Source organism: Mustela lutreola, chromosome 2 (genome assembly GCF_030435805.1).
Source record: "Mustela lutreola isolate mMusLut2 chromosome 2, mMusLut2.pri, whole genome shotgun sequence".
Classification (NCBI taxonomy): Eukaryota; Metazoa; Chordata; class Mammalia; order Carnivora; family Mustelidae; genus Mustela; species Mustela lutreola.
The window spans coordinates 216,471,146-216,497,383 of record NC_081291.1 but is presented as its reverse complement, the minus strand read 5'-3'; the positions used below and the strand labels follow the sequence as shown (position 1 = coordinate 216,497,383).

Sequence of the window (26,238 nt, the reverse complement as noted above, 5' to 3'; positions counted from 1 at the left end):
CACACAGGGAGGGAATGAAGACAGAGCAGGATGCCGAGTCCACAGCAGGGAGACCCCAGAACCTGCCAGCACCACCAGAAGCAGGGACAGAGGACGGAGCCGACCCCCCCATCCCGCCCCAGAGAAAACCATCCCCGCCCACACAGTGGCCTCAGACTTCTGACCTCCAGAACCAGGAGGCAGTAACTGCCTCCCATTTAAGTCCCTCGATCAGTGGTACTTTGTTACTGCAGCCCAAGTAAATGAGCATCTCACTTATGTGTCTAAAAGGACACCAACACCACACAAATACACACACACACACACACACACACACAGCAAGGTCTGGACAAACCAGTACTGGAATCAAACCAGTACCTGCAGCGGGGAGTGGCGGGGGTGATCAGCGGAAGGGGGGTGGTCAGCTTCCACGCTAAAAGCTTCTGGGAAGCGTCTGAGGATTCTAGAAGCAGATTTTAGGTAACACCTTTACATCCTCTGGTCTTTACTTCTACCCTAGCCCACCCTAATTACTTCCCACTCCCAGGAAGTAAGCCAAGCCCAGAGAACCATGTCCGCTCCCCAGGGCTGTACCGTGCTTCCACTCGTGGGCTCCATGTCCAGGTAGGAAGGTGGCATCTGGACCTTGCTGAGCACTTTGAAACACGTCTTCAAGGCTTGGGTGAGCTCGGGTAAGCTCAACGCCTCCATCTCCTCAGCCAGAGGCTGCACCAGGCAGCCCAGCATCTGAGGGAGGTACTGGGTTTGCACTTCAGAGTAAAGTTCCTGTGGAAAACAGACGTAAGTATAACTACTCATGTTTCCAATTTCTGGTCAGAAAAAAAAAATGGTGCCTTAGAAAGTCCATTTTTTTTTTTTTTAAAGATTTTATTTATTTATTTATTTGACAGACAGAGATCACAAGTAGGCAGAGAGGCAGGCAGAGAGAGAGAGAGAGGGAAGCAGGCTCCCTGCTGAGCAGAGAGCCTGATGAGGGACTCGATCCCAGGACCCCGAGATCATGACCTGAGCCGAAGGCAGCGGCTTAACCCACTGAGCCACCCAGGCACCCAGAAAGTCCATTTTTTAAAAAGATTATATTTATTTATGAGAGAGAGAGTGAGAGTGAGCGGGGGTGGGGGGTGAGCAGAGGAACAAGCAGACTCCCACTGAGCAGGAAGCCCGATGTGGGGCTCCATCCCAGGGCCCTGAGATTGTGACCTGAGCCAAAGTCAGACGCTCAACCAACTTAGTCACCCAGGTGCCCAAGTGTCTTTACCTTTCTTAACAGAAAATCATTGCCAGGTTTATTTCTATATTAAGGAAATTAGTTTCCTTTGAGAAAATTAGCCAACGGCACAGTTTTATGTAGAAATACCTTTAATCCCACTCCTGAAGAACCGAGGTTCAGGGTGAAGCCAAGTCATCTCTGCTGGACAAAACTTCGGCTTAGGCCACTTACAACTGGCTCAAAGTTATAACCTTTTTTATTTTTTTAAAAAGATTTTATTTATTTATTTGACAGAGAGAGATCACAAGTAGGCATAGAGGCAGGCAGAGAGAGAGGGGGAAGCAGGCTTCCTGCTGAGCAGAGCCCGATGCGGGACTCGATCCCAGGATTCTGGGATCATGACCTGAGCGGAAGGCAGAGGTTTTAACTCACTGAGCCACCCAGACGCCCCTATAATCTCTTTTAAATAAGACATAAAAGGCATAGGAGATTACATTCAGCTACATCTTCCACGCCAAAACAAACACTGCAAGTGTGCATTACGTGTACCCATTTTTCAGGAAGGTGAGGTTTATCAGGCCAAGGACACTAATGATAAGGTGAACAACAGCAAGCACAGAGCCGCCTCCTCTCAGCAATGGGCCTTACCAAGGGGATAACATCCAGGAGGAACACCAAGAGGGTGCAGAGTTCTGACACCGTCGGTGGAGGGCTGATGCTTTTCCCAACAGGAAAAGTCCGCTTCGCTGGTCTACACAAGTCACAGGAAAGAAAACCAAATCAATTTTTTTTCCTTTGAAAACTTCAAGCATTTCTTACGATGTGCAAGCAAGTTACCCTATTTCAAACATAATGAAAGGCAGCTCTGTCACTCTGGTAAGTAAGCTCTAGTGCCTAAAACTATCAGACATGGAGTGTCAGTCTGTGCCTTGAATTTGCGTGTCTCTGAAACACGTTCACTCAGACCTGATCGTCACCAGTTCAGATGAGGGTGGATCCAGGCCCAGGTGGGATGCCACACCCAGCGGATCTGGAGCTCCAGCAAGAGGAGGAATGCCAGGTGCCCCCCCAAACCATGTTCCAAGGGCAGTCTGGGTAGCAACATTCTATTCCTTGAAAAAAAAAAAAATCTGAAAAACAATGGCCAAGGGTATAATTTCAGTAATGGGTGTGTGTGTGTGTCTGGCATTATTTCTTATTCTTTCTTACATTTGAAATGTTTTGTAGTTGATTTTTCTTTTCTTTTCCTTCTTTTTTTTTTTTTCTTAAAGAAAGCATACCTTTGTAATTCTGAAACAGAAACAGGCTGACCAAAATATACTCCAGCTTTAGTTTAACATGGCCTTGCTGCTGCCCCTGGGTCCGGCTACAGGTAACTGATTCGCCACAGACCTGAACGCCCACCAGGCCCTGGCTCTAGAGGACACAGAGGGGCACAGTGGGGAGCAGCTGGGAGGTCAGGCATTCCTGGGTTCCCGCCTCGGCTGGCTGCTAATTCCTGGGCAATGCCACACGATGGGCCTCTTGTCCCTGGGCTCTGACTTTCTTATGTGATCCAAATGTCTGCTTCTCTTTGGGGTGTCCTGAGGAGCTAGTGAGTATACCTGGAAGGCTTTCAGGCCAGAGGAGAGCCCACAGCAAACAACAAGGAAAACTTCGATTGAGTTGCCAGGTAGGGAAAGAACAGTGGCAGCAAGGAAGTCTAACCGTGTGACTCAGGGCAAGACAGGGTCTGAGAGATGACACTATTCCTCACGCTGTGAGAAGAGGGACCTGGGATAGGCTGACAGGGAAGCATGCGGTTCCCCAGAGCGCACCACAGTCCACAACGGCAAGGTGGTGCAAGCCACTGACCAGATGAACGGTGACAAATAGCTGCTCATGGCAGCTTAATGCTTTTATCTGACCAGTGATACAAAAATTTCAGTAAGAATTTAAGACTAATGATTTTAAAACTATGCACTCTAGTCACAGAACCACAGATCTCCACCCCTTTAAACAAATGAGCTTCCGGGAACATGCGTGCAGATGTATCTGGTCAATGTAACGAGAAAATGCAGAAGGTTTTCTCGACTTAGAATTAATAAATAAGGAAGCTCCAGAATTATGGGGCACAGAGTACCTGAGGCTTCTTACCGGCAATGTTTTTTTATTCTACTACAATTTTAAGAGAATTCTTTCCCATCATGTGCTCAGCAGAGACCACCCAACCTGAGCCACGTTAACAGCTATGAAACCACAAAAGCCTCTTGAACATTCCATAATCCCAAACTGGATACTTACCTAAAGCAGTCCTCAAAACACCTGGTCATATAGTCCCAGAGAAAGTCTGTGCTGAGGGACGTGATCAGCAAATTCACTGTTTTAACAATCTCGGAGGCATTTCTGTTTTCTTTTATTGCACTGTAAAGGAAGGCAGATGCTCATGAATGCAGCTGTGAGAAGCCGTCTATCGTGAGAACACCATGTCTAAAAAACTGTATTTCGTTTACTTACTTCTAGAGAGACAGACAAATCAAATAAAGGTAAAAATGTTATTGGCCTGATATAGGAAAGAGTTTGCATAACGCCATCCTAAACAATATTTACACTGTATAAACAATACTTACACTGAGGCATTCTCTTAGGAGTAAGTATAAGAGCTACTGTGAAAAGACTCTGGTAAAGGAAAGCAGTTTTAGCCCATGTGTGAGGCCTTAGATACCTGCTGGTGAAATAACATGGTACACCCGTTTGGTCAGTCGGGATTTATTTTAAACCAGTATAAATCCTTACTGAGGAGCCCAAGGCAAAGTTACGCTCCACTGCAGAAGACAGGAGAGCTACCCACAACTTGCATTTAAAAAAAAGGCAGCGAAATAGCTAACGTAATTCCATCTTTGTATATTATTTAGAGAGAGAGCGAGCGAGCGTGCAGGAGCTGGGGGAGGGGCAGAGGGAGAAGATCTCAAGCAGACTCCCTGCTGACCATGCAGCCTGACATGGGGTTGACCCCATGACCTTGAGACCATGACCTGAGCCCAAATCAAGAGTTGGACGCTTAACGGACCCAGCCACCCAGGCAGCCCCGGAATTCCACCTTTAAAATAAAAGACATACAACTATCGATTAGTGTATGCATTCCAAGTCTGCAGAGAAATGAAAATGTTTCATGTGTTTCTCTCAAGGGCAGTGGGATTGTGGGTGATATCTTTTTTCTTGATACCTTCAAATATCAGTATGTTCCACAAATGGCATGTATTACTTTCACATTCAGAAAAATAATAATTCTAGGAGAAAAGAGCAAACATTCTAGGAGAAAAAAGCAAACACTCAGAACTCTTGGTACATTCACAATTGAGAAGCCAGAGAAATCTTCAAATAGATTTATATTTTCAATATACGCAATGCCAGTTCAGGCAGAAGGAAATTACATCAAGGATAAAGTAAAAAGGAAGAGACTGTACTGTCTTAAAAGGAACAAAAGCAAGGGGCACCCAGGTGGCTCAGTCAGTTGAGTGTCTGCCTTCGGCTCAGGTCATGATCCTGGGGTCCTGGGACTGAGTCCCGTGTAGGGCTCCCTCCTCCACGGGGAGCTTGCTTTTCCCTCAACCCTTTCTCCCCACCCCACCACCAGTCTAATAACTAAAATCTTTTAAAAAAAACCAAACAAAACAAAGCAAGAACAAAACCCGGGATTGAGAGAAAACCACATGTTCCAAGACAACACCCCTGCCAGGTCCTGAACCCCACATGCTCTGCCTTCGGTGTCCTGCAGCACATGTCCTCAAGGGAGCCCCTGGCTGGGTGTCCCCTCTGCCGCTGGACCCTGGTTCCACCTCCCAATCTTCTCTCAGCCCCTGCCGTCCTCCCTTTTAAATCCCCACATGGGGACACCAGATCCAGCTGCCCTTAAACGGCTTGTGCACCTGCCAGTAAATAGGGTCTGTACAGCCCAGGCTGGGCAGAGACTAGCTCATATGCCTCTGACGCCAGCCAATAGGAAACAGGCCATTCATGGTGACGGACTCAAGAGCATCAGTTATCTTCATGGCTGGTGTGATCCCTTGCGTGCCCATGTTCTCAGCCCCAATAATTTCTAATAAACAGCAAGGACAAGAGACTCGTACCATAAGGGAGTGGGGAAGAAGCATGAAGCTGGGGGGCAAACCCATACCTTACTAGCGAGTTTCCACTCTGGGTATAACTAAGTTTAAGATCGGAGCCAAGCGCATCTCCGCAGTAAGAATAAAAGGCCCGGATGACTTCGAGAAACAAATCCCCAACCACTCGAGGGCCTGCAGTTAAAACAAAAACGGTCAGAGAAAGACGAACAATTCATGTTTACAACAGTAAATGACACAGGTGTGAAAAGAGAGAGCATAACTGCACACACAATTTCATTGTCTAAAATGCTCAGAAACTCGTTTGACAACGACAACTTTAGCTGGGGAATACCATCCGTGAAAATGGCCAATATTTTTGTAGTGCTTACCACGTGCTGGACACTGTTCTAAGCATTTTCTATCGGTTAAACCTTATTTACTCCTTCCAATAGCCATAAGACCAGGGACTGCACTGCTGCACTGATGACAGATAAGGGACAGGCACCAAGAGGCGAAGGAACTTATCCAAGCCAGACTCTGTCTGGGGGAGCCAGGATATGTGCTCAGGGTATGTAAGTGTGCACAAACTGCTTGACCAGAGATGCTACTCAGCATAAATACCAATGAGTAGGACCACTTTTCTATTTTACATTCTTTTAACATTTTTTTACATTTTTATTTATTTTTTTTTTAAGATTTATTTATTTTGGAGAGAATGTGAGCGAACACAGGGGTGGGAAGAGCAGACAGAGAGAGAGAGAGAGAAACCCAAGCAGACTCCAGGTTGAGCACGAGTCCAATGCAGGGCTCAATCTCATGACCCTGGGATTGCAACCTGAGCCAAAACCAAGAGTCAGACACTTAGCCTGGTACCCCTATTTTATTTTATTTTTTTAAGTAATCTCTACACCTAGCCTGGGGCTCGAACTCATGACCCTGAGATCAGGAGTCACATGTTCCACTGACTAAGCCAGTCCGGTACCCCTCCAAAATCTTTTTTTTTTTTTTTTAATTTTATTTATTTGACAAAGATCACAAGCAGACAGAGGGAGGGGGGGAAGCAGGTTACCTTCTGAGCGGAGAGCCCCACTGTGGGGCTCGATCCCAGGACCCTGAGATCATGACCTGAGCTGAAAGCAGAGGCTTTAACCCACTAAGCCATCTAGGTGCTCCCCACAAAATCTTTTAATCATGACCTGGTATCCCACAAAAGAAATGCCACCACTCCTGGAGAGCTTACTAAATGGCACAAAAGAACAGAACCAGCTGCAGGTTAGGGAAACATTCCTACCGATCAGGCAGGTGGAAGGCAGCCAGACATTCTGCTGCGTCCATAGCAACCACCGGGCAGGGAAGGGAGCGACCTCTCACCCATGTGTTCAAGGGAGGACAACTGGATCGATTCAGAGGAAATGAAAGCTCTGTCAACGTATCTGTGTTAAAAAGCAGCCAGCAGATCGATCCACTCTTTTATGCTTCTTTTTCACAAAAACAGAGGATGTGCCTCTGAGAAAACTTTTTTCACCGAAAGCCCCGCATATATTTTATCTACAGTGTGAAGATGCTGAATGCTTTTTACAAATGAAGGCAAGTTTGTTTCCATGACTGAAGGAGAAAATGAGGCAGCGCCGGATGCCTGGTAGCAGAGCAAGGGCCGCCCTGCCCCTTCAGCTCTACTTCTGTATAATCCACTCCTCTGCCTCCCAAGTATGTCTTCCCTGGGACAACGAAAGTAACAGACAGGAAAATCAGACGGCTGGATCGGGCAGAAGGCTGCCATTCATCCCCGTCTGGAAACGCCGACCTGGAGCCCAAGATGGCAGCAACACTTCACTTGGCTGAGGGTCAAGGTCATAAAACCCTCAGCCTCCAAAATACGGTTACATTTTTAATTTGGTCATTTCCCCAAGTTATGCAGGAAGCTCCCAATACACTTACAAAGCTCACTTCATTTTTTAGTGGAAATCGTGATTTTTCTGAGCTGCAGTCACTCCACACAAAGAGGTAGAGCCATCGCCAGCAGACTGAGGTAGCAGAGGAGGGGAGGGACAAGGGGAAAGGCACAGGGCAAGCTCAGGGGCACTTAAGGCCAGAGTTGGGAGGGACAAACACTTCATGCTTTGAGTCTGGCCAAGAGCAGCTAGAGCTGTACATGTCACGGGATATCACGGGATACAAGGTCATCCGTGTTCCATGACCGAGCGTCTCGGGTGTGGTGGGTCTGCGTGCAGTCAGGTAAGCAGCTATGCCCTGTCAGAGAGCTTAGGCTCTAGAGTCAAACAGACTGCATTTTAATCTCAGCTCCCAGGCAGCCTCTGGCAAATCACTGACTTTGCTCAACCTTTGTCTTTCCATCTGTAAGATGGGAATAGTGAGAAAACCCACTTCAGGGTTGTTGGAGGCAAGAAGGTACATAGGGAGATGTAAATGATGTATACAAATCACTTCACACACAAAAAAATGCTCAAAAAATGTCAGCTGTTATGATTAACAACAGTAAAAACACATGAGGACCTCAGAGTCTCCCTTCCATATAACTGGACTGGATGCCTTTCCCCCCCCCTTGCATCCCTAGAACCTAGCATCATCCCTGCCACACAGCAAATGCTCCATGCCTGTCCCTGAATGAATAAACGGTCTCCAACCTCCACCCCAAGAGCAGAGGGAGAAGGGACCTCAATAAAGCCCTCGATTCTTGTTCTCTGCAAACAGCGACCAGGCAGTGTCCAAATCCTGAGCGCTCAGACGACAGCATCAAACTTGAAATCTCAGGGCTCCTGGGTGGCTCAGTCAGTCAAGCATCTGCCTTCAGCTCATCCCAGGTTCCTAGGATGGAGCCCCACGTGTGCTTCTCCTTCTCCCTCTGCCCCTCCCCACACCTGTGCTCTCTTGCTCTCTCAAATAAAATCTTTAAAAACAAACAATAACAGGGTGCCTGGGTGGCTCAGTGGATTAAGTCACTGCCTTCAGCTCAGGTCATGATCTCAGGGTCCTGGGATCGAGTCCCGCATCAGGCTCTCTGCTCAGCGGGGAGCCTGCTTCTCTCTCTCTCTCTCTCTGCCTGCCTCTCTGCCTACTTGTGATCTCTCTCCCTCTGTCAAATAAATAAATAAAATCTTTTAAAAAAAACAAAAAACAATAACAAAAAACCCCTTAAAATCCTATGGAGAAGCTGGAGACCCATTATGGTGTTCAAGTGACTGGATATTAAGATCTTTAATTTTTTTTTTTAAAGATTTTATTTATTTGGCAGAGAGAGAGCACACGAGCATGAGCAGGGGAGGGAAGCAAGGGGAGGAGGGAGAAGCACGCTCTCCGCTGAGCAGGGAGTCCGCTGTGGGGCTCGATCCTAGGCCCCTGGATCATGGCTTGAGTGGAAGGCAGACACCTACCTGACTGAGCCACCTAGGCACTTTGGATATTAAGATCTTACTGTGAATGGATATCGGAGCAATTTCTACTCTTTAAGCAAGGGAGAGAAGGTCATTTTTTCAGCTGAGGCTCACAGGACCACAGTGTGTATCAGGAGACCCTTTAGGAAACGGAGTCTAGTTCAGCTCTGTTCATTTGGCAGAGGAACAGCCTGAGGCCCACATGGCAGAAGTGCCTGCCCCGGGTCACAAGGCAAAACGAGGGAGGAGGGTCTCCTACTCCCTTGAAAATAAAATCAAAGCTCACTTGAAGCCGGATATTTGACAGAAGGAACATTCTCGCGAAGTCAGTACAGTATATGCTCTGTTCGCACACGCCAAAATGTGCATAGCAGGAGCTCAAAGGACTTCTCTAACAAAAGTGCTCACGTTATTGTGCAAAACTCGTAAGTGGTGCCTACATATGGCCACTGAGCACATAACCGGGCTGAAGTACTTCAAGATTTGGAAGTTCTGATGGACTCACACCCAAAATAACATGCTGATGTGTCTCGCACAGGCAATCCACATCGGGCTCATGACGGTGACCGCGCTTCGCACGTTACCTATTTCTGGCTTGTCGAGCAGACTGACGAGGACTCGGAACGGCTTCAGGTACGCGTGGTGACGTTCCTCTACGTTGGCGTCTGAGAACTTCTGGTGCAGTATTTCAGCTAGACCCTGTTTTGTTTTGTTTTTAAAGCCACAGATCAGGATATTGTACACAGCACAGTTTGACATTACTGGTTGTTCTACTTGTAAAAACTCTGGGATAGAGAGAAAACCAGTCACGCAGCGCGAAATGAGCACAGAAAAGGTTTCCCCACCGTGGATCCAGGACATGCCCCATGTCTGCTCTGAGGTCCCGCCCATCAATTCACAGAGGAATCATGACCAGGAATGTTCTAGACTGGGATCTACTTTGCAGAAAGGCTCCTTTACCTCAACTAAAAGATCCTTGGAATATCTTTCAAAAAAATATGAGGACTGGTCTTCGTAAGAATTTGAGAGCTCGGATTCTGGCACAATGGTATTTCCTTTAATATCTGAACCTATAAAAGAACAAGGATCATGAGCTGTTAACAAGATCTAAAATTTTAAAGTACATAATCCTGCACAAAGGTCTCATGCTCCAGCATTTTTAAAAATAGAATTCCTCCAACAGAAAACTAAATTCCAATCTGGCAAGACTAAGTCACATTTTCTTCTTTTGAGAAAAATGTGGGGGTGCTAAGGACTCCACTTCAACAGGCATCAATTTAGTTTGTCCCGAGAATTCACCCTCGGTGTCTTTGATTGTCTGATTACAAAGATCTAAAGGCATGAGGATCAGTTTTTAAAACCAGCGTCTGTATGACAGTATGTGAAACCAAGCTGTTCTCACATATATGCCCTTATTTTGAGCTTTGGGTAAAGACCAAGGGAGGGCAACTCATGGTATAAGGAGAGAGCGTGGGCTCAGAGGCTGAGGCTAACAGGCTAGACTCAGCACTGGACTTGGATCCTGGGTCCTCTCCATACACAGCAAGTCAAGGTCAACCAGAACAGAGCTGATCATTTAGTAAAATCATCCTTTTGATAAAAATGCTTAAAAAGCCTGTAAATATTCTTCTTGAAATCCTTCATAAACTTCTATGCAATGGGTTCTGAAAGTTCTGTATCTAGGGAGAAAAGAGGAAAGAAAGGGGAGAGGGAACTTTCTGACTCTGGTGTGAGAAGACCACCATGTTGAGGGTTATAAACTTGGTGAAGCAGAAGATTTTCTAGGGCAGTAAGACTACTTTGTGTGGATGCTGTCCTAGTGGACACACGCCCTCGCACATCTGTCTACACCCACAGAAAGCACACCAGCAAGAGCGAGCCCTGATGGAAACCAGAGTCTGGGTGATGACGTGCCAGCGCTGCTTCATCGACTATGACAAATGTGCCACCCTGGTGGGGGGGGAGGGAGAACCTGGGGGAAGCTGGGAACTCTCTGTACCTTCCTCTTAGGTTAGATGTGAACCCAAAACTCCTCTTTAAAAAGAAAAAAAGCTATGGAGTCCTTTCATGGTCACTTTGTATACCACTTCTGCTCAAGAACATGAACGTGGGAATTTATAAAATTCAGAAAGTGCTCGCCTCCTAGCCCTGTGGTTTCCTGGACTCTTGTCCCTATGAAGACTTCCAACCAACAGTCAGGGGCTCTTATTCTACAAGTTTACAGGCTGTCTGCAGAAATAGAAGCCTGGGTTCTCAAGCTCTCCCCTTAAGTCATCCAAATGTTTTCCAAAACTTGACGTCAATGCCACAGACATTCCTATCCAGGCCAAACCTCCTTTTACACAAAATCTGTAACATTTGTGGGTCTTCTCTCACACCCCCAAACCCATGAGACTTTTTTACAGCAACAGGTTTCTACTTGAATAAGGTTTAGCTACAATTTTTTTTTTTTTGGTGGTATTTCAAGCTTCTTAAAATGGGATTCAATGTTCAATCTTCAATAGATACCCCACTTACTTACGTCCCTGTTTTTAAGTGTAATACCTGTAACATAAGCCAAGCTACAGTGCAGGCAGAACTCAGCCGACCAGGCCCTATTTAATCAGCGTGTTATCTTTCCATAGCTTATGATTCAGAAACGTTATCACCAAGATTGAAACTTGTTCCAAAAATCAGCACTAAAAGGTTTCATGTTAACTTTGACTTTCACTTATTGGAAACTGCTCAGGACCTAGTAACCACGCATAAAGTCTTCTGTTCAGAGACATGTCTCTCCTCAGTAGGGTCTGGGTGGCCGCTGACAGGATCTGCACGAGGTCCGATCTGAGCAGGGGAATGGCTCTCTCACTGGAATCCTGTTGGAGGACAGAGAACACTTTACTGCAAAGGGATGATGGAACAGAGTACTGGCTTTTGGACACGCGATCCTCCTTACCAGTCTACAAAGCTTTATCTTAAAAAGAAAGTTCTCAGAAGGAGTTGGACCTTTGCAATGCCCACGGCCAGAAGCCATGCAGTTTTTGCTATGGAAACATCCTCCTTACAGAAAGGAACAAGGACTGAAAAATTGTTTTGGCTGAAAGCAAATGGTGATCACAAAGTGGCTCTGAGGTCCAACCCACCTGCCCCATGTCCTCAGGAAACACCAGGGACTCCCGTGGAAGCACACAGGTGACTTACCAGACAGGTATAAAATGGAAAGAAGAACAGAACAATTTCCAGGTTATTTCTTTGCACCAGGACATTTGAGTCCAACAGTGAGGCACACAGAGACTTTACCTGTAAACGATAAGACAGCATGAACATTTCACTCCCCAGACATTTAGCAGTACTTGGCAGGCTACTGCTTACAGTCACAGAAATGAGAGTAACTTCTACCGGGAACCTTGAAACCACTGTGGGAAGCCAGGAACTGAACAGTCAGGCGTCAGTGTGGGAAATGAGGGTTCCAGCCCTAGACCCTGGGGGGCAATTCGTGCTGGAGAGGTCATGGACAAGACTACTTGTCCTGTGGAGCTGGTGGCGCCTCACCCCCTCCCAGATCCTGGAATGTGCACTCTGTTTGCCCTGCCCGCTCAAGTTCCCAAGGGACATAGCCTTGCGACAGAGATGTGGTGTTGAGAACACCTGCGCGATATACGTTACTGAGCCTAGTTAAGGCCGCTACGTAGACTTTTAAGATTTGGCAGGTGGGTGTGGAATTGTATGGACGGAGGTTTCTGGTGATGAGGGAGCAGGAGGCTGGCACTTTGCACCCCCTTCTCCACCCGCTCCCCTCGGTAATGTGTGTGACATTCCTCTGGCACCCCGACTGCCATAAGCAAGAAACAAATAGCTAACTTGCAGAAATCACAATCCTACAAGATCGGAGTCTCCCTTGGTTTACAAATCAATAGCCAGAGGCAAATAGCTGAGTTCCTCAAACCCTAAGGTCACCTTCCCCACCATAAACAAAACTGAAGGATGAAGGTGAGGTATAAGGGAATGTAAATATAGTTAAATCTCTTCTAAACCTAAATCTCACTAACAAAGACGACTGAAGTGGATTGATTACTAGGACATCCCACCAAGAATCTCCCAACTATCTTGATGTTAATGGCTGGCCTAAAGACAACACTGATCAAGCCTCAAGGCCTCAGGTATCAGGGCACCTGTAGGCCCCCTTTAGCACATGAAACTCGTTGACACCTCCCTTCCCCTCCCCTTCCCCCAACCGCAGGGTACGTATCCTGCCACCCCTCACAGCCCTGGACAGCAGCTCTTCCTGCCCACGGGGCCTGTCCCCGTGCTTTAATAAACCACCATTGTGCACCAAAGATGTCTCAAGAATTCTTTCTTGGTCATCGGCTCCGGACCTCAGCCCACCGAACCTCACCTAGGTTCTAGAACTTCATCACTGGGATTTGTCCTGCATAACCAGCCACCCTGACCTGCACATACACAGGTAGGTCAAAAAATGTGTTTGAGACTCATACCACATAGGTGACCCGGGGATCCTGGTTAGTGGACATCCGCGGGCCTCCCAGTCAGAACGGGCCCTTCTGGTCTGGACGGCAAGAGCTGTGAAATTTGGTTTCCCTCCCCTCCTGCTCCAGGCCGGGGCGCTCCCCCAGAATGGAATCCCGAAGGGGAGGCAAACACACCCAGCCCAGGCTCCTTGAAGATGTAAAGGCATGACAACAGGAATACAGCTCGCTCCAAACTGTACGGAGGTGAGTAACTGTTTAACTTCAGACCCCTGTCATCTGCCCTATGGGGATGGTCAGTTGGAAGTCCCAGCTGAGGGGAGGACGCTCTGCCCGGGCCTCTCCACCGGGACTCCGGCCTGGCTGTCTCCACAGGCCTTCCCCAGCTAGAGAGGCCGGCTGCGGGAAGGACCCAATGTGATGGAACTCTGTCTTACTCTCCTTCACTGCTTACTACTGCCCTCACCTGTGCACAGATGTCCCTTTTCTTCTGTTTCAATTAGCTTTTTATAGTATCAGTAAAATTTTTTTTCCCCTTCAAAACTGAGAGTACGGCTGCTGTGAATCTTTTCTTCAGAACAGACATGGAGCTCTAGTGGACCTGTGGCCACCCAAGACAAGCCTCTTAGTTCTCTTGCTTATTCGACTGGCCGCCTATGGATCTGGAGCGGCCGGCCTCTCTCCTTGGTCTCTCCCGGCCTGCCTCCTACGCGGGCCAGTTTTAGGTGATACCCAGAAGCCCCCAAGGAGGCTGGAAATGGCCAGTGCGACACCGGAGAGTTGGTTAGCTGTGGGCCTCGCATGTTCCAGCTGAGACCTGGAGGGGCTTGGACCAGAGGGTGAGATTCTAAGACCTCAACTTCCATGATCCTAGAAAGGAATGTCTTTTAGTTCCAAAAAGAACTTCTGGCTAACCTGAAACTCCAAAGACATTCTGTTAAATGGATTCCAAACCAATTCAATACACATTTTGTGTCTTTTCCAAGTGTAGAGACACAGGATACAGAAGAGCCGTAAGAAAAACGCTAATAAAAAGCTATGAGAATTCTGAAGAGGGGAGGGAAAGATCTTTCAACTGGGGGAAACAACAAAACTCTGAGAAGGCTGAGCTCGAAGGACAGGGAAGATGTGTGTGGAGATGGTGGAGAGGAGATGGGGGGTGAGTGCAAGGAGCAAGGTGGCCCCACAGACCTACAGGCGTGCCTGGGCAGTCCATTCAGGGGGGCAGAAGGCCTGAAGGGAGGTCAAGGCATGGGTAGGTTGGGAGTGGACTTAAAATAGAGGGTGGTTGGGTTAGAGACATTGGGGAGGGTATGTGCTATGGTGAGTGCTGTGCAAATGCATAAGCCTGATGATTCACAGACCTGTACCCCTGGGGCAAACAATACATTATATGTGAATAGAAATAATTTGAAAAAAATACTCTCAAGTTTGGACTTTATCTGTAGGCAAGAGGAATCCAGATATCTTTCAAGCACAGTGTAGACAGGAGCGAAGCTTTGCTTTAGCAGAGGACGGGTTGGGGAGGAGCCTGTCGGAAAATTATGGCAAAGTCCAAGCAAGCCTCTGAAACTGAAGGAAGAAAGGCCGTGAAAATGGAGAGACACAAGCTGTTAGGGTTTACCACTAGGTGGCGAAAGACTGCAGGCCATTAGACACACAGGACGGAAGTTTGGGGAGAAGAGAAAGATCCAGCAGGGTCATGAGAAAGGTCGGCCTTGCCAGGGAAGCAAGCAGCCCTCCAAAGGGCCTGAGGATGGACACCGGAAGCGCCCTGACAATCTAGATTTGAGAGAGGAGAGGACGACAGCTGGAGCAGGACTGAAGAGACGGTGACCAGGGGAGCAGGGAACGAGATGAGCAGACGGTGGGCTGGGTGACAAAGGCCACGGAGAAAGCAAGGTTCTAGCTAAAGCAGCAGACTCTGCGAGGCCCCTGGGGCACTGCTTATAGCTAACGGTACTGGCGGGGCCTCCAGAAGGGGCCTCTTTAGGGGCAAACATGTATCTGTATACGTAAATTGTTAATGCATATGTGAAAAACAAATACCCCAGTCCTGCGTACGGACGCCTCGTCTTGCTTGGCAGCTAAGCGCACATACTCTGATGCCTGGAACACCTCTATTTCCCTGCTGCTCTCCACTGATGCCCCTTTGCAGCCCCAGCTGACAGCCTGTGCACGAGGAAGCCGTCCCCGTGAGGAGCAAAGCACCCACCGTGAGCTGGTAATCCGTCCCCAGCATGTACTTCTGCTCCTTGCCCGGCGAGTCCCTGCTGATGTGGCCCACCACAAAGAGCGAGGCGGGAAGGCGGATGGCCGGGCTCACCAGGACGCTCCCCCAAAGGGCAGCGTAAAACACCTCTTTGCCGACCACCAGGGACAGCCTCAGGAGCAGAGCGTCTGTTCTGTGGACGAGAGATACCGACTGTAAGGGCTTGGTCCCAGCAGCCACCGCTTGCCCGGCTCTCCCGCCGCTGTGAAAGCCCATTTCCTCCTCATTCTGAGTGGCTGCCATCTCTCGCCTTTCTGTTCTGTCCACCTGCTGGCAGTCACTGAAATGGAGTTTGCTAAAACAAACGTGGCCCCGAGAGGTTCAGCTTCGCAGCCCACGGGAAGCATCCGGCTGGTCGTGTCCCCGCGGCACAGAGAGATCCATCGTTCTCCACGGACTCGCTGTGGATCTGCGGGGCTCAGAGGAGGGGATGCCCCAAGGGGTTGGTGCGACTGACTGGAGACACATGATAATAAAGTTCCCCCCACCTGAGCACAGCTGGGGACATGTGACTTCACAAGCACGGGGGACAACATTCGCCTGGGCCCCCCATCCGACACAAGTTCCGTAAAGCCTGCCACTCTGCCCACAGCACACCCCTATGTTGACTTCCACTCTGGGAAGTTCTGCTGGTGCCTGACGTTTCTTTGTCCCTTATCTCTATCCGGGTCTCTATGTGGGTCTCTCTCCCTTGACCTGCCATCGGCAACTTCACGTCCATCCCTTAGGAGAAGCAGCATCATCAGCAGATCCGGGCTTGTTCTTTCCACAGATACTGACCAAGGCCAGGCGCCCCCTCCCTGCAACCCCACCCCCGCCCCGTGGCCTGTGTGCAGCTGACGAGGGCACCTTCCCTGTCAATAAGGAAAATGGCTTTACCAGGCCAATGATAGCTCCTGTCAGTAAAACAGCAGAAGCAAACCCCCAGAAAGGGCTTTCACTGAATGAGGACGAACTCCATTCCAAAAGAGTTTTGTCCCTCACATCTCCTCTCTGCAAAGACACACAAACATCACAGAAGGAACAGGCCAGTGTGACGCACTGGGCTCCCCGGGTTCCTGGAGTAAGGCCTCTGTCGTCCAAACCCTGTGTCTGCTTCCTGGCATTGGTCCCTAGGACGAGTGTACTGTGTGCATGTTAGCTGTCGGCTGTGAGATACAGAAGTGAGGGGAAGACGTTCTGAGCAGGACCAGAGGGGCTTGTGTAAAACTCCGCACAGGCAAACAGTCAGTGTTCGGGCCCCACCGCCTGCCATGACCAGCGGGTCTGCGCTGTCTGCTGATGAGCCTTACTCCAGGTGATTGGCGGACACGCAGCTGGTGTGCAAAAACATTGTGAAGTGAATGCCACCCTTTCCTCTTTATTAGGACTCAAATCGTGTCCGGCTTACTTTTCAATTATCGGTCCAGGGTATACAAAGATTTTTCATACAAAAACATTATCTACTATCATTTTTTTAAAAGATTGATTTATTTTTATTTATTTAAAATTTTTGCCAGAGAGAGCACAATCAGGGAGAAGCAGGCTCCCTGCTGAGCAAGGAGCCCAATGGGGAACTTGATCCTAGGACCCTAGGCTGACCCTAGGACCTGAGCTGAAGGCAGCCACTTAACCAATGGAGCCACCCAGGGATAGAGAGAGAACCTCAAGCAGACTCCCCATTGAGCATGGAGCCCAATGCAGGGCTCGATCTCATGACCCTGAGATCATGACCTAAGTTGAAATCAAGAGTAAGGCACTTAACTGACTAAACCACCCAAGCGCCCCTACCTTTTTACATTAACAGCGAATTTTGTTCTCTTTAGAACTAGTCTAAACTTCTTTGTCTCATAAAATACTTGAATTTTACTGTGCAAATGATGCACAGTATCATCTTTACAGAAAAAACGAAACAAAACAAAACAAAACTGAAGAGGCATGAGTTAACAGCCAAATGTTTAGGAAACACACACAGAAGGGTTTAGTGGCTAAAGATACCCACTGCTCTCCTACTGAGGCTGAGCAAACAGATACAGCTTGTCGCACCCAGCTCTGGAAATAGCGGAGGTGTAGAAGGTGGGGCCCGTGGGTCACTGTCCCCTGGGCAGACAGGATGTCCCCAGGCTAGGCAGATTCCTACAGAAGGAGATTAACTGAGAAGGCCCCCAGGAGTGCTTCCCTCTCTCCAGGATCCCTCTCAAGGGAAGACTGATGCTTAGATAAAACCCACTGCAAACACGACAATGAACGCACTAATATCACGTCTCCCTTTGCTCAGAACAGTGTATTCCCAAAGTCAGTTCCATGGAGCACCGGGGCCACGAGCTGTCCCACAGACAAGAAATCTGGGAACAGCCACCTCAGCTATCCCTTCTTCAATATTCAGAGCGCACCGGCTAGTTTTCTTTATTTAAAAAATGCAGCTTGAGCCTCATTTTATCCTAAAACAAACTGATATTAAAGCCTGAATGATGCTGTGGTTCACAAAAGGGCAACTGTGACAAGACTCGGCTATGGAGAGCATAGTGGAGAGAAGATAACCCGGATGAGTCAAGTAACGATTAACTAAGAATTACTCTTACCATCTCAGATGTGAAGCTCCGAGATTCCAAAACTAGCAGAGCCCAGGGCTTGAATCTTTCCTATTCAGAATCAACCAGCAACCTCCAAACCCCTCCAGTTTCCATCCATCCTGCCCCACCCTGGCTGGCGGGCTCCAGCCTCCCGCGAACACCAGCTTCCTCAGACACCGACACGCTCTCCTCTAGTCAACAGACAGCAAGGGACACGGACTGCTTGCCATGAACCCAACTCCGGCCCTGTAGCCACTTGCCTGGTGGACAGTCCTGGAAAGCCAAACGGTCACTGGACAAAGAGCTAAAACAGAGCTTTGGGCATGAGTGTCCAAATGAGCTCAACATTGACAACAGCATCCTGTCCCAACACAGGTCAGGTCCGTGCCCAGAGGGGCAAAAAAATTCTAGAGCCAGCAGAGCTCATCATGCTGTCTGGATCGACCAAAAGAAAGGTCACTAAATATGTTTCTAGGTGCCTGCATGGCTCAGTCAGTTAAACATCTGACTCTTGATTTCGCCTCAGGTCACGATCTCAGGGTCCTGAGATCCAGGCCTACGCTGGGCTCCGTGCTCAGCGGGTGTCTGCTTGAGATTCTCTCTCTCTCCCTCTGCCCCTCCCCCTGCTCCTTTGAACGTCCGTGTGCTCTCTCTCTCTCTAAAATAAATCATCTTAAAGATACATATGTATGTTTCAACTATTTCAACTATTTAATTCAGGTTTTCTCAACCCGGACAGGATGGACTTGGAAGCCAGATAAGCCTTCATCATAGGGACAATCACGTCACTGCAGGGAATCTTAGTGCTAAATGCCAGCAGCACCTTTTCTACCCCCTGGTAACAGCCCAAAGAAAGATGCCAAATGTCCCTGGAGGACACAAATTATGCCAGCTGAGAATCGCTGACTCACACTTTTGCCTCCGTACAGACCTCTGAGAATAGTCACCTTTCCCCCAAATCCTCAGGAGAGGATTTGGTACTTTATGGTACTTTCTCCCCACTACTCCTGCTTCATCAGTGCAGCAAAACACAGCTGTGAAGCTACTTCATGGGCACTTTAAAGACGACAGTCTGGCCAGGATCCCTGCAGGCACACAAGGGTTAGAAAGCCAGGGTGAAGCATTAGTCCTAACACTGGCCAGAGTTTCCGTTCTTAGGGTTCATGGACACACACAAGCCAGGAACAACTCCAGGAACCTGTGAGTCACTGGGCCTAACTCGGTCCTCTGCGTTTGCTGCCAGTGGGGACATCAGGTCCCTCCCTTTGCCCCTCTCTTTCCCATCCCGCACACAGTTTGCTGGGGGTGTCTGCCTTTGCTCCTGAGCACTTAGGGGAAGAAAGAGTTCTGACTTCTCTCAAAGTAACGCGGACACAGAGACCAAAGACTCTGGAGCAGTCATCCCAGTCACTGTGCCCATACACACCCACTCAGAGATCTAGAACCCTCTACCAGCATCCACCTTGGAGAGCTGATAACGAACGGCTTTGGAGCGCTGCAGACACGGGGCCCGCTTTTCTCTCATGGCTCCATCTACTCGGTGATTCATGCAGCTCTACTCAGCTCTTGGTTCAATGTCAAGAAATCTCATCAAAAAAAAAAAAATCTAAGTGAAGCAACTTTAGCAACTGTTCCATCGAACCCTCATCGGTCAACTAAGAGAATGCATAAAAACACCCCAACTATTTACACTCTTCTGGCGTGATTCAAGAAACTGCAATACAGTTTGGGAACTGATGTGTTCATCTGTCAGATGATGGAAAAAACATTCATATACACACATACACAGATCTTTCTGGGAACGAGGAATGGGCCAGAACTTCTAGGAAGAGCCTGGGACTAGAAGTCAAGAGACAGAGCTGGTAAGGGTCCTCTCACCGACTCCTACGTGACCTTCCCTTCATTCCCTCCGCGCACCTACCAATCCTGCGTGCAGCCGTAGGGCTCACAACAGAAGGGACACCGACTCTGCCTCCTGAGAAAGTGCCTCCTACCAACCCCACCCACTTCAAAGGTGGGACTCTTCACTGGGAAGCAGGAAGCCACAACACGCTTTATGTGAAAGCCTGAAACGTTCGAAGTACAAATTTTTGGTTAGGTTTATCAAATTCTACCACAAGTGCTCATGACCTAAACGTACCTGTGGTCACTAGCCACGATCCCTCAAACCACTCTCATTCTCTGACTTCTCTGAATTAGGGGAGATGTCCAAACAGAACTCAGATGGATTCCTCCATTCCACCCCGGCCCCCCACACCCCCCGGGTCACAGACGAAATGGCAGACAAAGGCAGTGTGGCTGGGGCCTCTGGAATGGTGTCATCAGACGGAAACTTCTGCAAGCACAGAGGTTTCTGCCTCCCAGTCAGGCTGCACATGGGTTCTTAAAGCAGGTCCTAGTAACAGAGGTGAATCACAGCACTCAGAATGGTTAATATGATGGGAGGGAGCTCTTATGTGATAATTCCCCAGAGAAACAGGATACTGTGTATACCCAGTAGTCTGAATGGAATTATGCTTTCTTCTGCTCCTAAGCATGACCAAAAATTACCCCTGCATGAACTTTTATGAGTACGAGCTTTACAAATTAACGCAAAGTACTGCTGAAACTTGTCAAGCTATTCTGCTCAGCATCGCCTTTGCAAGCCCCAGCCATCAGTGAAGCGTGGCTCTGCCTTGACTGAGAGGCAGCCTAGTGTGATGGGAACAAGGAAGACTTCGGAACCTGACCCATGTGGCTCAGGATCCCTGCTCTGCCACTCACTGACCACGTGACTCTGGGAAACCTTCTCACTTTCTCTCACCCGTGACCAGAGGCAATTCCCAGGACGACACAGTATTTGGTCAATCGGGGACCAGCACAGCAATGACAAGCGTCAAGCTGACTTCCGTGCCTTTCCCTCTGTAGCTCCTTCCCTGCTTCTCCCAAAGCGGCGGCATCACACGGAAGCCGCAGAGCCAGATGAGACCCACCTGTCGTAGATCTCGGAGCCCTCCTCCAGGCCGGGCAGCAGGCCCACAATGAAGGCCTGGAGACTGGGCAGGAGCAGCTTCTGCAGCGGGAGAAAGTATTTCTCATACAGGCCGAGCAGCACGGGCCTCACCGACATGGCCGCGTTCGCCAGAAGAGGGAACAACCCACAGCTTTGGGAAAGAAGAGAGAGGAGGGGTAAATGAGACACGGAATCGGAAGTTTGGGACAATCACCCAGCCAGAGGGAGCTTTCAACAACAGCCAGCCAGCCGTTGGGGCTGCAGACGCTTGCCTGTCACAGGATGGTCACAGCGGACTGTCCAGTAAGGAGGCAGCAGGTTCAGAACACACTTAAAGAAAGGCCTGGGAGGAAGCGCTCCAGAGGTGATCGCAGCTTATCTCCTGCTGGCGTCCTGACCATGAGTTGTTGCTCACCACTCCCTATTTTGTTTGTCATTTTCTTATCTTACGAACTGAAATACGGTTATTCAGGTAATAATGTAATATGGTAATAACGTAATATGGTAGGGAAGCTACTATACCTGTAGAGGAACAAATCCTTGGCCAGCCATTTGGTCCCCACAATTTTGAAGATAATCTCATAGGTTTCTAGGGCTTTTAGGTGCACACCGCTGGGCAAGGCAGGATGCAAGCACTGAGCTAACCTCTTGCTGATAATGAGGCGTCTTGGCAATAAGGAGTATCTCAAGTTACTCTGAAGGGCCTGGAAAACAGAAGCCAGAACATGAGGAAGAAGGCAGCAACATTTACCACGTAAAATAAACCTGCAGAGGCTGGAAAGACACGAGCAGACGCAAAAGGAAGACAGAGGGCCTGCGCAGGGAACACCAGGAGGGCCGTGAGCCAGGCTCCGGGGACATGGGTATTAGCAAAGCCCCTAGCAACACTGGAGATGAGGCAGGCGCCAGGATCAAGAGCAAGGGAGACCCTGTGACCATCGGACCCGCTCCTCAGTCACACATGGAAACCTGGGTACCAGAGAGGGCTCCTGTCCACACATGAGGCCAAGCAGAACACAGACTATATCAGGGGACGTGACCCACCCACCCCCATCCCTAAGACGACCCCTGACTGCGTGCTGGGGAAGCCCTTGGAATCTGCCTGGGGAGAAGAAGAGGTCTGAAGAATCCCCAGCGCTCCCCCAGCTCAGCTTCACAGCCCGGGGGCTCTGAGTGAGGGGTCAGCCCCAGAAGAAACAGGCGGGCTCCCCTCTTGGTCATGACTCTAGGCATCTCCGGCAGCTGGTGGTCCTGCTGGGTGGGAAGGACCCCGGCCTGCAGGAGAAATGCCGCTCTCTGCCAAGATGCAGCCACAGGGCTCCTGAGCCAGGCCTCAGCAGCCAGAGACCAGCCTTGTCAGCGCCGAAGCGGCCTGGGTACCTATGGTACCTGAGGAACCCGGTCTGGAGAGTGAACGGGTCACCGCCGTTCTGCACAGCCTCAAGCGACTGCGGGCAGAGTGCTGTGGCGGGGTGGCTCCTCATGACTCAATCTTGAAACACAAAGTGTCTGTCATTATGGAACAGCTGGCAAATATTTGCTCAAAGCCTACAGGGTGAAGTCCACGCGTCTTAAAAAGCCACTCAGAGGCCTCCACGGCATGACTCCTGCCCGCTTTGCCTCCCCTGCCCCCATCTCTTACTACCTCGGCTTCGAACTCTGCAGAGACACAGATCCGTGTGTGAGTCCTGCCTGTGCTCTCTGCCCCCTGCCCAACCTCCTTCCTGTCCACTTGGCTAATCCTCCCCAAGGAGACTGAGCGTCCCCTTCCCTGGAGGCAGAATGGTCGCCGCCATCCTGCATGTTTAGTTCCTTCTGCCCTGGGCTCCATGTGCACATCTGTCACCGATTTACAACCCTGTCCTAATGATTATCAGCTCGGGGCTGACTCAGGCAGGGAGCAACTTGAGGGCCAGGTCTGTTGCCTTCCCCTCTGTGGTTTTCAGCATTCTGCACAGAGCCTAAAACAAAGCAGGCCTTCTGGAAGAACAGAAGATGTGCCAACTGCATTCTGTCTGTGTCTACCAACCGCTGGCCCTGGGCCATATGGTCTTAGGGCCATGATATCTTTTTCTTCATAATCAAGGAAAATGATCCTGTCCCTAACACATGCACTGAGTTTATGCAGGAAGTAAAAGGAAAGGAAAGAAAATAATATATTTTTTCATCAGAAGCCTGTAGTCTAACTGAATTATCAAATTCAATAAACCCATATCTTGGAAAAAAAACTCATATAAGTAAAGGTCATCCAGAAATACCTTAAAACATTATATATAAAAGTCTCATATTTTAAAACAAAGGGAAAGCCAACAAAATAATTTCTTTTAAGATTTTATTTATTTAGGGCGCCTGGGTGGCTCAGTGGGTTGGGCTGCTGCCTTCGGCTCAGGTCATGATCTCAGGGTCCTGGGATCGAGTCCCGCATTGGGCTCTCTGCTCAGCAGGGAGCCTGCTTCCCTCTCTCTCTCTCTGCCTGCTTCTCCATCTACTTGTGATTTCTCTCTGTCAAATAAATAAATAAAATCTTTTTTTTTTTTTTAAGATTTTATTTATTTATTTGAGAGCAAGAGAGGGGGAGAGAGGGAATCTCAAGCAGACTCCATGCTGAGCACAGAGACCAACATGGGGCTCAATCTGGCAAACCCTGAGATCGTGACCTAAGCTGAAATCCAAAGTCAGGCACTTAACCAACTGAGCCACCCAGGTGCCCCCAAATAATTTTTTTTTAAATGTGCTCCTGTCAAAACAAATCCTGAGGTAAGCCAAAACACACGCTGTAACAGGGGATAAGAACAAAGTGAGATAGCTTTGGCGGAGGGGACGTGAATGTGCCAAATGTTCAGGAAACTGTGTATCGTTATGCACGTTTTTTTTTTTTTTAAAGATTTTATTTATTTATTTGACAGAGACCATAAGTAGGCAGAGAGGCAGGCAGAGAGAGAGAGGAGGAAGCAGGCTCCCTGTTGAGCAGAGAGCCCGATGCGGGACTCGATCCCAGGATCCTGAGATCACAACCTGAGCCGAAGGCAGCGGCTTAACCCACTGAGCCACCCAGGCGCCCCTCGTTATGCACGTTTTTGAACACGTAGAAAAGCAGGTGGAACAGCAACATCAGCCTCACTGGGCTTCAACGAGCATCAGCTGCCAGCCAGCCCTGAAGAAACTATGTCTGTGCCTCAACTGGCTTATCTATGCGGCTGTGGACTTTCTCTGGGGATTCAAGAGCAGGAGAGAGGGCCTCTGTCTTCACCTGCAGTAACTGTTTTTGTCAAAATCAAGCACTTGCATTTTTTCCCCCTAAGATTTTATTTATTTGAGAGAGAGAGAGTATGAGCGAGGGGAGAGGGAGAAGCAGACTCCAGCTGCGTATGGAGCCAGACACTGGGCTCGATCCTAGGACCCTGAGATGATGATCTGAGCTAAAGTTAGATGCCTAACCAACTGAGCCACCCAGGCGCCCCCACGCACTTGCTTATTAAGTCACACCCACTCTGGTATTGTTCAGCGTATTCCAAGGACTCCTGCTGTTTGATGTGGAAAAGTCAGGGCACACTCACCGTGGTGGTCATCTGGGACTCACCAGCGTTTGCCTTCCTTGGGCTGTGCATGTCCATATCCCATTTCTCTGCCCTTTTGACCCTCTGCAACATGACCAAGTCTGGCCAACGGGATGAGTAGAGCAATAAAAGTTGGTTAAAATCCAACTCAAAGCTTGTTGGGTTCCCTTTTCTTGACTCTAAGATCATGGACATATGGGTTGAGCCAAAGCCCCCCCGCCAGCCTGGCTCCCTGAGAACCTACAGAGCAGAAACCACGTGCTGACCCACTGAGGCAGAACTCAACCACGTAAAACTCACTGAGATTAGGCCTTGTTTGTTACCATGGCATAACCCTCTCTATCCTAAGTAATAAACCTCTTCCCACATAAATGCAATTACAATGAACCCAAACCATCCATTCCAAATGAATGAGGCTGCTTGCTATTTTTCTCATTTGAGTGTGTCACTTAATTTGAGAAAAGACATAGGAAAAGAAACATAACAAGTACTGAGGCTGTGACCAGTGAACATGGAACAGGTTATTCACTGTTTGCGTCTGTGTTAATCCACGAAAACACAGCACGTCTGAGAAAGGGACTTAGTGCTGTTGAGGGAAAGACAGAAAGAAAGAAGGAAGCTGTTGGATCTGAAAATTCAGCAAAAACAAAGGATATAAACAGACTATACTTAAAAGAACGAGAAGCTGCTTGTTGTTCCTGGTAAGAAAAATGCAACTAAAACTACAAGAAAATACCATTCTCTTCACCCATCAGACTGTCAAGCTAGATCAAAGCACACAAGTTCAGGAGCAGAGCAGAGCTACCGAGAGATCATGAGCTGAGTTTTGTTCCTCAAGCTGAGTCAGGATGTGGCCAGACAGACTTTGGGAGCCTGCTCCTTGGGGCAGTGGGAGAGTCAACCCTTCTGCATCGTTTTCACCACTAATCACAGGGCTAAAATCATGGCTAGGTCATGGTGGTTGTGCTAACCCACTTCCCACAGAGCCAGACTTAACAGGTGCTTCCACACTGAGGCTAGGCAAACGAATGAGAGATATTATAACACTGGTTTAATAAGAGAGCTTGGGGGTCAGAGCCGGACATTCCAGTCCTACCATTTGCTTGTTCGGCAAGTTCTTTAAACTTTCCAGCTATCTTCTCCTCGCGAAGTTGCAAGCATCAGATGAGACACTCCATACAAGCAGTACAGCAACGTCTGGCACCCAGGAAGCAGCCATCAAACACAACCTCTTACCATGACAAACTGAAAATGAAGGACAAGACTCCCAGAGATGGAGAGAAGATGCATTTTAAAACAATCCACTGAAACCCAATCATTTCCAGATAATGTCTTTATTGGCCCAAAAGCAAACAAGGACACTAGTTGGGTGTGTTGAGGAAGAAGGGTGAGAAATACATTGAATCAGAAAAGCAAAGCTCCGACTGCTCTATGTTTGGAGTTAAGATGCCTGCAGACCCAAAATATGAAAATCCCAAGAGACACTGTAGCCGAGGAGGAAATCGGCACCCACGAGATGGAGTTGGGGAACGTGAAATTTCCTTTTAAGAAGAAGGAAAAAATAAATAGTAATTAATATTTATCATTAAAAGGGAAAATAAGATATATCCTACATGATATTTAAGGAAAACTTCTAAACAATATTTTGCAAGTCTTTTTTTTTTTTTTTTAAGATTTTATTCATTTATTTGACAGAGAAGACAGGGAGAGAG

The 26,238-nt window shown here is 48.6% G+C and overlaps 1 protein-coding gene across 8 annotated transcripts in view; it reads right to left on the bottom strand.

The window, feature by feature from the left end:
• The window catches only part of DOP1B (DOP1 leucine zipper like protein B), a 108,510-nt gene that overhangs the window by 51,244 nt on the left and 31,028 nt on the right, over positions 1-26,238 (bottom strand). For 7 of the 8 annotated variants that reach the window (XR_009351223.1, XM_059164686.1, XM_059164688.1 and 4 more), the window contains 11 exons: positions 21,492-21,673; positions 20,950-21,120; positions 15,369-15,558; positions 11,868-11,966; positions 11,419-11,542; positions 9,648-9,757; positions 9,272-9,386; positions 5,367-5,487; positions 3,494-3,613; positions 1,859-1,961; positions 574-765 (listed from right to left, as the gene is read on the bottom strand). Coding sequence is in view for 7 of the 8 variants with exons in the window: in XM_059164686.1 (XP_059020669.1) it covers positions 574-765; positions 1,859-1,961; positions 3,494-3,613; positions 5,367-5,487; positions 9,272-9,386; positions 9,648-9,757; positions 11,419-11,542; positions 11,868-11,966; positions 15,369-15,558; positions 20,950-21,120; positions 21,492-21,673 (1,527 nt within the window). In the remaining variant the exon portion in view is untranslated. The remainder of the gene's footprint in view (positions 1-573; positions 766-1,858; positions 1,962-3,493; positions 3,614-5,366; positions 5,488-9,271; positions 9,387-9,647; positions 9,758-11,418; positions 11,543-11,867; positions 11,967-15,368; positions 15,559-20,949; positions 21,121-21,491; positions 21,674-26,238) is intronic. The other variant, XM_059164692.1, reaches the window with a different exon arrangement.